General features: G+C 38.7%; 1 protein-coding gene across 6 annotated transcripts in view; it reads right to left on the bottom strand.

Moving 5' to 3' along the window:
- Positions 1 to 13,550, bottom strand: part of APP (amyloid beta precursor protein) — a 279,498-nt gene that overhangs the window by 100,180 nt on the left and 165,768 nt on the right. For 2 of the 6 annotated variants that reach the window (XM_060098593.1, XM_060098594.1), the window contains exons 7-8: positions 4,419 to 4,586; positions 1,822 to 1,878 (exon numbers count right to left, since the gene is read on the bottom strand). The exons of 2 other annotated variants lie outside the window; for them this stretch is intronic. In XM_060098593.1, coding sequence (XP_059954576.1) covers positions 1,822 to 1,878; positions 4,419 to 4,586 — 225 coding nt within the window. The remainder of the gene's footprint in view (positions 1 to 1,821; positions 1,879 to 4,418; positions 4,587 to 13,550) is intronic. 2 more of the 6 variants (XM_060098597.1, XM_060098595.1) reach the window with 1 other exon arrangement.

Here is a 13,550-nt window from a genome sequence, read left to right as displayed (position 1 = left end):
CTATAAATAAGAGAGCATAGCTGCACAGGCTATAAATAACTAGAAATTATATGCTTTCTCTAGTCTGTTTGCACTAGCATTGCAAAACCCTTCACTTTCTGTGATTGATCAGTCGCTGTAGGAAGACAAGAAAATACAGCTGCCAAAAATCACCCTCTCCCTCCTATAATGGAAAGGTTTCATGATCCCACACACACTACAAGTAGATAGAGAAAATTACCGGGAAAGAGAAAATTACAAGAGATTGTCAATGTCTGTCTTGAATTGAAAGGTTGAGGACACAAGTACAGTACCTCACGAAGATAAATTTATCGAATGATGATGTTCATTCCCAGTAATTAATAGAAATAGAAAAAGACAATTCTTTCACATGCTTACAAATGATATAAAATGAAACAAAGTAAAAATAATGACTGCTTTGTAAAAGGGTGGGAAAGATTTAATTTACTGATACACACTGTATTCATGGCATTTAGGAAAAAATGTTTTTAATATCTGTCATCCACTTCCCATGATTTTCTGTATTCTTAAAATGTGCTTCTGAAGCTCAAATGTAAATTTTCTAACCGGGAAAACAATATCAGAACGAAATAGTTGGCCATTTGGAGTGCAGGGCATAGCCACACATGTCATTTAAGTTTCAAACCTGTTCTTGCCACATTTGTTGGCTGGGGACAAGCCACCAAGCTCTTGAAGCCTCATTTTCTCGTATGCACAAAGGAAATGAGGAAAATGGCCACAAAATATTCTTGAGAAAAAGAAATGATCTATGAAAAATGCCTTGTAAAAATGTAACACGCCATGCAGCTCAATGTATTATCAAGCCCACAGTATAAAATCTAGAGTTCTCCTTAGTTCTCCTATGTCTGCCCACTTGCCATACTTTCAACTATAGTTTATCTCTTTTAAGAAAAGATCGTTAGCTTCATCACTTGTGGGACTAGGTTTTTGTTTTCCCCAGGATGATATAGATAAATGCTAATTTTCACTATACCTAAGCTACAACTGAAATTGTGTCTCTTCCCTCAGCAACCATAAGCATCCATAGTATATATCATCCCTAACCTAATGCTGGAGGAATCTATTCTGGGATATAATCCAGATTTCAAAATGAGTATTTGTGTGTTTGACAACACATTTTTAAACAAAGCTAGACTGACAGGCCAACTGAAATCAACACAATGCACAGATGTTATAAGGTAGGTTGATATAATATTTCTTTATAGGAAGCTCTTTCCCTACATCTTAATGATGAAATCAGAAGATGGGCACTTCTGTCCCACTAGTGTGCATTCAGGGAGGGGACGGAGAGGTCTTGACTTCTAAAAGCAACCGTTTACTTCCTAAAGCATAACAGCTGTCTTGAAACACACCGAACTGAAGCCTTCGCATATGTTATTGGTTCATAAAGTTAGTACCATGCATGCACATTAAATATTTTTCTGGGAAACAAGTCACTTAGACACACAGGCTTTTGTTAAATCGTGCCATTTTCTGAGCTTTAGGAAATAAAATATTGATGCCAAATAAAACACAAAATAACATTGTATATACAATATTTCATAGAACCACATGAAATAAAAAGGAAACTGATCAGAAATAGAAGAAGCTTAGTCAAAGCTCTTAGCCCAACAGTGGAAGCTATCTGTCAAAATTAGACATAATTACAAGCAAGGCAATGGAAATAAACATTTGGTTAAAAGACAGGTGTTCAAGAAACACAAAACCATGCAAAGGTGAGGAGGCTGGAGCTACAGTCCAGCCATGCAATGTACTCCTCCCTCCTCCCTCCTCCCCTCCCTTGACTGAATGACAACATACGTTTAACAGGATCTTGGGGAAGAGGTTCCTGGGTGGTCTTGAGTAAACTTTGGGACACTATGGAGAAAATAAGAGAACATAACTAAAAACAAAAATGGAAACATGGGAATGATGGATGAAACTCACTCACACGATTCTACTGACCAAAGGAAATAATAAAAATGAAAACATTGAATTCAAAACAAAAACTAAACAAATATCCTGAGCTTGGGCCCCAGCATGGAACCATGGTAAACACACAAACAAAAGATATTTTTCCACAAACACATCTTGGATTGTGGATATTCTGTCTCTGAGAGTACATCCCAGTACCCCGTGGAAGGATTTCTTGCTCCCATCTCCCCTCTTCGTGCCAGGATCACCAATTCCCATCCGTCCCGTCTCCATGGTATCTCTATTCTTTTCACCCATTCCAAGGGCAGCCCTGGCCATTAGCTCTGGTTACTGACTGAAGCTTTTACTCTCCACTTACATCTGTCCACTCTTCTAACTAGCCTTCAGCCTCCCGTGTTTGCTCTCTGGATACATTATTCTATAATCCACCTCCCCTGAAACTAAGTACTGACTTTGTCCATTACACCTCTGTTGGGAGCATCTATCTTTTGCAAATTTCTTGGCAAAGCGTGTGCCATCCAGAGCATCTCTAGAGGCTCCATCTGATCTGTGGTGCCCATGGCTCTTTCTCCCAGTCTGAGTCAAATCAAACTAATCAAATGGAGAGGGTGTGCAGTGAGGGTAATAGTGAGATTTTTTTGGGGGGGGGCGGAGGATAATTTTTAATTTTTTTTTTTTTTTGGCAGCACTGCGGGGTATGCAGGATCTTAGTTCTCTTGACTAGGGATTGAACCTGCGCCCCCTGCAGTGGAAGCGCTGTAGGCTAACCACTGGACCGCCAGGGAATTCCTGATAATTTCTAATTCTTGTTGCAAATTCATCACTGCTAATAACTTTTAAAACCCTCTTTCTTATTATATATATGTATATATTTGTATATATACCCACACATACATATTTATATGTCAAAACATAAATCCACCCCAGGGAAAGGGAGAAAAAAGTTGGAAATCTGCCAGGAAATCTCCCACAGCAGTGAAACCAGTGAGAATCATTATAACAAAAACCCTTTGTTTAAGAGGCTCTGGGCAACAGAATCCGCCATTGTCCTCCAAGTTACCCGACCTAATTAACGTTTTTGTTTGAAACTCAAGAAAGGAGGCTTTTGAGGTGGAAGCCACAATCTTCCCATCAGAGCCAGAAAAGAAGCCCTTGGGGTTACCAGTTCCTAAACCTGTTCTCACACAGGGTAGCAGGGGAGTCATCTCTCACCCAAGAGACCAACAGGAACTTTTCCAGTAGATTCCACTTAGATAACTGTGCTTCACAGTAGAAGGTGTTGATATTGCAGACCCTTTGTTGTTTAGCTTAATCTTATGATCACACTGGAAAACAATTTATATAATCCCTGGGAATCCTAGGCAGGAAATGGTGGCTGTCACTCTCACCAGAACAACAGGAAAAAGGCAGGAGTCTCTCAAAAGAGAAACGTGTAATTATTGAGTTTAACCTTTAATTTATCAAGTTGAGTAACTATTCTTTGAGTAGATCACACTTCCTTCTAGTGGAATAGATAGATACATAGGTAGGCAGGTTGATAGATAGACAGGTAGGCAGATAGATAGATAGATAGATAGATAGATAGATAGATAGATAGATAGATAGGGGATTTAATGTGAAAGGCTGTTAAGAAGAACAGAGGTCCCAAATGTTTGGTGTGTTACCTCTGGAGAACTATCTCTGTGGAAATAGTTTCAACTTGCATTTAAGTCATCGTGACTTCATTTATTTATTCCCCCTGAGTTATGAAAAGCTTAACGTGGAAGAGAAAAAGATTTTCTTGGAAAGATTTCTTGGAAAATTATATTCCCTGAGCCTTGTGAGGAGTGAGGAGTTTTCTTCTGTCCATTCCAAGATAAGACACGAAAACTCACCACAGCAAACGTCCCTGTGTAAGCTCAGGTGCCACCAGGGCATTTCTATCCTTTGGCATCTGAAGTGCATATGCTCAACTCAAGCCCATTCCCTCGCCACCACAATAAACGTCACGTGTTATGAAATGATACTCATCACGGCAGTATGTCTTGCCAGTGGCACGGAAGCATCATCAGCCAGGCTTCCGGTGGTAACCCTTATTTGCACATGGAGTGCACATGCAGAGGCCCGAACACAGAGGTACACGGACAAACACGTAAGTATACATTTGCAGAAACAGCTGAGAAGACAAAACAGCAACTCCAGCTTGGCTTAAAGGGAAGCACTCAAAAGTCCCTCGAGCCTGCAAGACGGATGCACCACAGCTAGTACGAGAACACATCCACGGCCATGCTTTATTAGAGAAAGACGGAGATGTGTGCTCATGATCGAACGTCCTGGAGGAGATGCCCGGCAATTAGAGACATTGACAAAAACGTGGTTAGTGGTAGCAACAGACCCATTCCCGAGAACCAGGAAAACCATTGGAAAACCAGTCTGTTACAAAGAGCAGAGTCAGTGGCGAGAAAGATGAAAAAGGTGGCCAGGCTGGAGGAAGGTCCACTTACTGACGCTGCCACACACGGCCATGCAGTACTCCTCTGTGTCAAAGTTGTTTCGGTTGCCGCCACATCCGCCGTAAAAGAACGGGGCGCACTTCCCTTCAGTCACATCAAAGTACCAGCGGGAGATCATTGCTCGGCATGGCCCCGTCTCGGCTTGTTCAGAGCACACCTCTAATCAGAGGAGATGTGGGGAACCACATTTAGCATGAAAAGGTACGGCTGGCTGTTCACGTACACATGTTTACTATTCTTAACACGTTAGTCCTCCCAGTGGTAATTGGGCTGGGTTTATCCGGCAGCATCTGACAGACATTTACGGAGGAATTTAATTATCTACCAGGACTTTAGAATTACTTCTGAAACAAAGCAGTGCATGCTCGTTTGGTTTAATGAGTGTAGCTCTCAGTAGTAATAAAAAGATTCCAGCTAGAAGTGAACAGACCTCTTCGGTGCTTTCAGATAATATTAAATGCCTGAAGATGTGCACACATCTAAATATTTCTTCCCTATAAAAAATAAACTCTTTTAAATAATTTCAAGGCAACTTTAAAGGTAAAAGGATTATGTCTGGTTATGATGCAAAAAGTTTAACCTGTGACAAACACCTGATTGTTTTCCTTGAATAAATGACTGCCTTGACTTAAAGTATGAATTAATTATACATATTCTGAATGTGATCAAGTTTTCAGAGAGACCCAGCCTGTCCACTGACTATATTTGAAAACATACATAAAACCTGTGAAAGTGACTTCAAGTTGATTACGTTAACTCTAAGTAAAGACAAATTTTTCTTTGAATATTTGTCTGTCCCTTGGCCAAAAATGTTTCAAATAACAAAACACAGTCAAACAACTCCCATTTGTTAATACATACCATACATTGTTTTACATTATAACACAGCTTACCTGTCAACATGCCTTGCCACCCTCACCAAAATCAGGTTCATAATCCCTGATTGACTGAAAGTGTAGCAACCTGTAGGATTCCATTCGTAAAGTTATTGCAATTAGAATTAGAACTCTACCTCCCATTCCATTTTTGTTAGAAGTCAAAACGATTTTCCTACTCGGCTTGCGTCCCACCCTAGCTAGGCTTACAGAGATCCTTCTGATACCTCAGCGCACTCAGATGTCTTGCTTATTCTTAGTTTTACTAACATGCCAGGGAAAAGCATCCTTCTTCTAAAAGACAAAAACCCACGCATAACTCAGAGCTTCCCATTAGGAATATTCAACAGACTGCTCTAGGAAGAGTCTCATCCATCAATCACTCAAAGACAAAGATCCACAATGTTGATGTAACAGGAACTACTGCTTTGCTTTTCTCTACACATACCACTCATTGTTCTTTTCACTCAAGGTAAAGAGGTGATGGCAAAACTAGAAGCTGCTGCCATCATGATGATGTCAACAGAGTAGGGAGGGACAGTAAACACTGAGCCCAGAAGGCGAGTGTCAAGCTCTCTGCAGGAGAAGTGTCCTGTGGAATAGATGTCTAAGATGACTCTGGCTCTCTTTGGATGGTTTTAGGATGAAAACAACTGGCTCCAAGAGCATCAAGCTCAACGTCACCCATCATTCTGGTCATCTCATTTGATAGTTACTTTCAAAGTCCATGCTTGCCAAGCCATGATGTGTTTCTAGTTAGTTTTCTTTATGGAATTTTCCTGTATGATAAAAATCTGCCAAACGGTTGACACAGTATCCCATCCAGCTGGTAATTTGATTTATTCCCCAAATTAAACGACTAGCATTCTAACTTACAAAGGATTAAGTTAGTTTTGGTGTGCATGTAGGCGGGTCTGATCACCTCTGAGTTACTGACAAAGCAGCTTCTGGGCTGCAGAGCTAGCAGCCATGCATGTCCACATGTGGAGTCCCTGCAAACCACAGCTATCAGCTGTCTCCACTCCTGGATGTTATCTTCTCTCTCTCTTTCTCTCTCTCTCAGTTGTAAGAAACATGAACAGGTTGGCTTTACCCTCCTTTTCTATACCTCCCTCCCCAATCTGTACATATTCACGTGATGTGTTTTCCTGTTTCTAACACATAATGATACTCATCCTTGTACCAATTCCAAAAAGACTGCCAGGCAACCGTGTCTTCTGAGCCTACACTGTGGTTGAAGTCAGACTGAAGTTGCAAGTGGCTTCTGCTACAAAGAGAGGCAGAGAAACACGACCCTAAGTCACAGGAGCGTGGGCAACAAACCTCACTGTGTCTCAACAATTCATGCTGCTGCTCACGTTTTATACCTCTTACAGCACCAAATACGCATTTTCTGGTACTTGCCTGCCACAGGTCCATTTATACATCACAGCTGTGCAGGGGCAGAAAACGTCTTTATGCTACATCCAGTGTACTAAATAAAACTGGTAGAATTTCGGGTGGGTGCAAGTTAAGTAATGGGATCTCAAAGGAGTTAATCCATGACAGATATTTGCCCTTGTATGTGACCTAATACGGTTTCTTACTTTTCATGAAAGCAAAACTTCCTGGTCTAGAACCCAGGTGATATTACAATATATTGTCATTTTCCTATACTACAGGTGAGACATTCATTTTTATTTTATTCATTTTCGTTTTTCTTCTGCCTCATTCTAACTGGCTATGAAACCCTCTGTTACAGCTAATTGGTAGAGCCCCAGTGAAGAAGAAAAAGGATTCAGACTCAAAATTCATTTATATATCAACTAAGCAAATAAAATAAACTACCTGAGGAGCCTATAATTCTTGTTGGAGTTTCCAGTTATAAGACCCTTGACTCATCAATCTCTAAAGGCAAATAATCTCCATTTGGAATGTTTTGTTGGTTCTCCCTGATATTACCACGGCTGCTGGCACTCCTGACTTTAAATGGGCCCAAATACTTTCAAGACTCTAGTGTGTGTGGACATAGTGGGGAGTAAGAAGCAATCCCACGGTACTCACATATGAGAGGATATTCGAGATAACGTGGTCAGGAGTTGGTGTAATAGCATATGATAATCAAATGTCATAATATATAGAGCAACAGACATATGTGAGCCTAGAGGAACAGGAGTGCGAATGTCCCTGTCACTTTGGAACCTCTGATCTGCTGACACGGAGGAGTGTGCTCCAGACGCTCTGTATCAGAGTGAGCACGGACAAATGATAAAGGGTATCTCATTGTGACCCCTTCAATCATCAGCATTGCTGATCAGCCATCAACCTCGCATTTCCTAGCACTTTCTTTCTGGCAATGACTAGAACATCAACGTCCTAGAGCAGTAAAGCTGATTTCAGAGGGAATTCTTTTTTTTTTTTTTTTTTTTTTTTGCAGTACGTGGGCCTCTCACTGTTGTGGCCTCTCCCGTTGTGGAGCACAAGCTCCGGATGCACAGGCTCAGCGGCCATGGCTCACGGGCCCAGCTGCTCTGCGGCATGTGGGATCTTCCCGGACCAGGGCACGAACCTGTGTCCCCTGCATCGGCAGGCGGACTCTCAACCACTGCGCCACCAGGGAAGCCCTCAGAGGGAATTCTTGAGTGGGATGGATCACTTTTCATCTCTCACTTGTAACTGTATTTCTACTCTACTGTAGAGCACACAAGTGTTTGATCTCTCTGACCTTTTCTCTAACCCTTCTCTTTACAAAAACATTGTCCATGTAATTGAAAAGAGAACCTTTCATTAGTCTGGGAGAGGTTGAGGGGTAGTCATGGGGTCAGCACTGGGGTAGTATTACGTTAATGCCTTTACACATGGTATTAGTAAGTATAAAGGAGATGGCCAATGACTCTCCCAAGAGAGTGAGAAGAAAGAGCACATACTTGGGCTGAAGAAGTGTTAAGTGGTCAATGTCAAGTTCATAGCTGTGATATTATGCTATAAATGGGGAAAACTGGGTGAAGACTATTCAGGATATCTTTCTATTAATTCCTTCACTGCATGTAAATCTACAATTATCTACGAAAAATGTAAAAGAAAAAATCTCACATTAAGAAACATATAAGAGGAACGTTGTTAGTTCAGTTTGCCTTGGAATTTTATCTTGTCTCTTTCCCTGAATCATTTATCATTTCAGAGTAATTTCCCTGAAGGGCTACAAATTTCAGTTTGAGAAAGGTTCCTTTAAATTCCTTTCTAGAACTGAGAAATTACCAGGAAATCTATCCAATCAAGATCTTAACAAAGTAAAACAATTTTAAAGAATTAAGCCTGAAATATATAATTTGAAAGCTCCATGACTAGATTCAGAGAAAAAGAAATCTCGAGACATTTTATGATTTTTTCAAGACATTTTAAATGCTTATGTTTACATTATTATTTTTCTGAATAGAGAAACTTTTTCCTTCCTAATCTTTCGGAAACACTGAAAAAATTCAGTGAAAAACGTGCTTCATATTCATTACTATAATCAGCCAGTGGAAAATTATTTACAAAATCATTCACTAAATGTAGAGCATGTAAAATTAGACCTCATATAATTGTAACTTCAAACAGAATTCATCTGAAAATTAAAACTGCAGCTTCCTTTTCTCATCTTCATTCTCTTCTCAAAATCTAAAATAATAAATGAAAAGATGAACATTTAAAAATTATTTGCTAACTTTATTTTTTGAATTCCAATCCACCTTTGTTTCTGTTCAAAGTAAATGTTACATATAATAATGGAGAAAATTTGCCCAGAATTGAAGTAGGGATACTTCTCAAAGCGAATGTTTCAAGTTAGAAACACAGGCAAGACTTAAACATCTAAGGAACTATGATCTTTGTTTATTCATATTTAATTCTTAGACTTTTAAGATCACAAATAGGTTTCCTAATATTCACCTAGCTGAATTCTTCTGGCAAGGAAGGCTTATCTCTTCTTTTTTTTTTTTTTTTTTTCTTTTTGCGGTATGCGGGCCTCTCACTGTCGTGGCCTCTCCCATTGCGGAGCACAGGCTCCGGATGCGCAGGCCCAGCGGCCATGGCTCACGGGCCCAGCCGCTCCGCGGCACATGGGATCCTCCCAGATCGGGGCACGAACCCGTATCCCCTGCATCGGCAGGCGGACTCTCAACCACTGCGCCACCAGGGAGGCCCTATCTCTTCTTTTATAACAGCTCTATTCACCTTTCAAGACAAAGACCATTTAATAAACTGAAATGCTAGTGTACACACAACAGTATGAAAGTGTTCATGTGCTTAAAAAAAAGAGCATTAAGCATTTTATATCTTTTACGGTAGGTCCTTGCTGAGATCTGTGCTGGTTTCAACACTAAATTCCATTATCTAAAAATCAATACTATACAAATACAATATTTAATATTTTATTAAAATATCAATATCAATACAATATTCAATATTTTATTAAAATATTAATATTAATATATTATTAAAATATATAATATTTCCTACATTATATAAAATGATTATGCAACTCACTGTTCAAAATGTAATGCTTAACCACAAAAAATTAACTCTGAATAGATGTCAAGTTGGAGCAAAATTTTTTATGGACAACCAAATTAACAAAGCTAATTTTACACTTAAAAAAAAAATTTCAACATAAAGACAGCTGTGAAAGTGGCAACTAGGGTAAGGAGAAAATCCCCATTTTCAAGAGTAAAGTTATTATAATGCCTTCTTAAAAAGCAGAGCTAACAGAGTAGCAAGTAATTAGTTTTAAATAAAGCACTAACTAAAGAATAACCTCATAATGTAAAGCTTTTTATTATTATTTCATTTAAATAACTGAATCTAAATTATTCTAAGACTATAGGAATGTATGTGAAATAAAACCGTGCATTATATGGAATGCATAAAGTTTAAATTTACAAATTTTGAGAAAGTAACCACTTGAATAATCAAACCAATCAAACTAGAGAGTTACTTATAGAAACCTAGGAATGATATATTCTGATATTGTTTAAAAAAACAAAAAAGTGGCATAATTCCTCCTATGATACAAGACTGTACACAATTAAGGTTCATTTAAGTTGAAAATGACGTATCTTGCAGTTTTAAACTAGAGTAGAAAGGGCAAATGTATGAAGACAAATATAATTTGGTCTTGTGACAAATCACTTGTTTAATATTAACAGTAAAATAAAATAAAACAATGACAGAAGTACAGAAACCTACTAAATATGCTTATCTTTAATATTTCAAATAGATGTTGATTTACCTGCCTAATCATTCAATCTGTTAATAATGAAAATGGCTGACCTCAATACCATTTTATAACTTCACTTTTCAGCCTGATTAAATCATTCCAACATGCTAGAAAACCAGTTATTTTTTAAGAAGGTATTTTTTGCAAAAATAGATGCATGTACTTTTAATAGGTAAGAGTATTTATAATGTGCTTGCAAATAATAGCAAACAGTAATAAAAAAACATGTCCAGGGCCTCCCTGGTGGCGCAAGTGGTTGAGAGTCCGCCTGCCGATGCAGGGGATACGGGTTCGTGCCCCGGTCTGGGAGGATCCCATATGCCGCGGAGCGGCTGGGCCCGTGAGCCATGGCCGCTGAGCCTGCGCGTCCGGAGCCTGCGCGTCCGGAGCCTGTGCTCCGCAACGGGGGAGGCCACAACAGTGAGAGGCCCGCATACCGCAAAAAAAAAAAAAAAAAAAAAAAAAAAAAAAAAAAAAACATGTCCAATAGAAAATTCCCCTAATTGAACAATAGTGATCAGGTATTTATTACCTACTAATCCTATTTTACTAAATAGAGGCATGTAAAATTAGGCAAGCAAATTTGAACAAAAGTCTTATGACAAATCTCACTTAAGCCCCAAATATGGGTTGAAATATATAAACAAATGATGGAAACAGCTGTGCATGGTAATGAAATCACCGACTCAGAATGAAATGACGGGTACTAATTTGTCACGGAAGTCTCTAGAAGATATCTGCTGTTGGCTTGCCTTTTACTGAATTGTGTTGATTCTCTAAGGCTATCCAGTACATGTGTCATTCGAGTTACACCTGGCCTGATTCTCACTTCTCTCAATGATGAAAGATTACTTATAAAAAGGTCTCCTGAAAAAGTACTTGTAAAGTGTTTAGACTAACCATACTCGCGTGTTGGTGATGCTGGTCACCAGCATTCACAAAAGGGCACTGATATTTTTCCTAATACCTTTGTTTCCTGTTTGTTATGGGAATAAACTTATTTGTCATCAAGCTGTGTGGTTAGTTTGAAGCACAACACAATATTACAAGAAGCTCTAAATTATGATAAGACAAGATATCATGTCCTTCGCTGGAAATAAGAGGAAGAGATTTTTCTTCTTGACTGAGAGGTGAGGTATGCTGGGAAATCTGACTGTGTCCGGAAAACCACAAAAAATAAAACTCTCTGATTTATACTGTTTGTCGACTTCCATGGTGTAAATACTCCCACCATTGGTATTTCAAGCTACCAAATGTAGTGGCCCACAAAAGTCCTCAGTACTTGAATAATCAATCAGCTTTTACAGGCTAGCAGGAGTCAGCTATACCATATCTATGAGAGGAAATAGGGGCACAGGTGAAACTAGGAACAATTATATACTTCGGGAAATTGTAAGGGTTTTCTAATTTGCTCAGTCATGAGAGTTGAATTTTTACAACATTACTCAGTAAGTAGACCTATCAGGATTCTTTCATACTATAGTATCAAACGATACTATAGTAAGAGCAATGACATCATAGATAATGATGGTTTCACCACCATAGATAAGAATAATTTTCCTTTTCAGTTTCTTACTCTGTCTCAATCTAAATCTGCACAGTATGGGGGCAGGTAATGCTACTAGAGACTATTCCTCAAAGTGTAGCCAGCCAGTGGACCAGTAGGACTGGTATCACCTGGGACTCAGGACCTACTCCGTACCTACTGTCTTAGAATCTGTGTTTAGGAAGCACTTCAGGTCCCTTGTATTAATGTTTGAGAAGCACCACGATCAACCTCATCTTTTACATGCAGTTAAAATGTCAAAAGTATCTATATATATATAACATTCAATCACTTTCTAAAAAGACCAGCAGGAAAGGATTAATAAAAAGTTGCATAGGTTTTACCTTATTAAAAGAAGGTACACATATTTGGGAAATGAGGGGTATAACATATTTTAATAGAGCTGAGAGATTCAAATGTATACATATACCAAAATCTTAATTTTAAGAGATTATCTATACATATTTCTTTTACTCTGAAGTGCTGTCTCATGCAAAATCAAAGCAGCTTTGATAAGCTTAAACTTAACACCAACAAAATATCTTTCTTACTCATATTTAAGTTTATGAAAACTCAGACTTCTCAGAAACCCAAATTTAAGTGATATTGTTCTTGTAACTTGTCAGAACGTTAGAAATATCAAACCTTTTATTTTTATTGGGGAAAAATAATTATGTAAGCTGACATAAGATTGAGGATAGATCACTGAGCTTGGAATTTGCTTCCTTTGCACCACTTCTCTGTAAGAAAGAATTACATGGCATTTCTGTTACTGCAAGAAAATGATGTTTCTAGATATGAGAGTCAAGGATTGGAAAGATGGTCCTTTTCTGGGGTTCACCAAGCATGTCTGCCTCACCATGTTAAACTCATCCCTGTCATGGTACCCAGCAGAAAAGAATGGGTGGCTTCCAGCTGAAAACAGCAGTATCCCTGTTTGCTCTATGGATGGTAACCACCATTTGCTATTTTATGACAGGGGACCAGGTGAGAGTGAATTTCTTGTGGAAGAATAAAAAACAAAACCCGGAAGGCAGTTTTCCTCTACCTCTCATTTGACTACATGGCAAATATGCATACGTAATATTTTTAAAATAATAATTGTATGTTGATTTGTCTGTAAATATAAACTATGAGATTGTACATGACACATCAAATATCTGTTTTTATCTTACTAAATGAGTACTTATCAACTTTTTTAGCATATGTTTTGTTTTACTTTTTCTTCTCAAATAAAAAACATGTTCACTACTTCCTACAATATGCAAAGCATGGAATGGGGTGTTATGACTGACAGTAACATGAGACACAGTATTGTAGGAGTATTTCTCTGCTTGTGTATTTAAAGCCAAATATCACTGTCGACCTCAATGTCATAACCCAGTCGTTTGCAACCAGAGAGATCCTGCCCCCATCCCCTCCCAAGGGACATGCATCAATGACTAAAGACGTTTTTGGTCGTTACA

The sequence above is a fragment of the Mesoplodon densirostris genome, chromosome 5, assembly GCF_025265405.1.
Source record: "Mesoplodon densirostris isolate mMesDen1 chromosome 5, mMesDen1 primary haplotype, whole genome shotgun sequence".
Lineage (NCBI taxonomy): Eukaryota > Metazoa > Chordata > Mammalia > Artiodactyla > Ziphiidae > Mesoplodon > Mesoplodon densirostris.
Note: the sequence above shows the minus strand (reverse complement) of the source record. Positions and strands in the feature narration are given on the sequence as shown.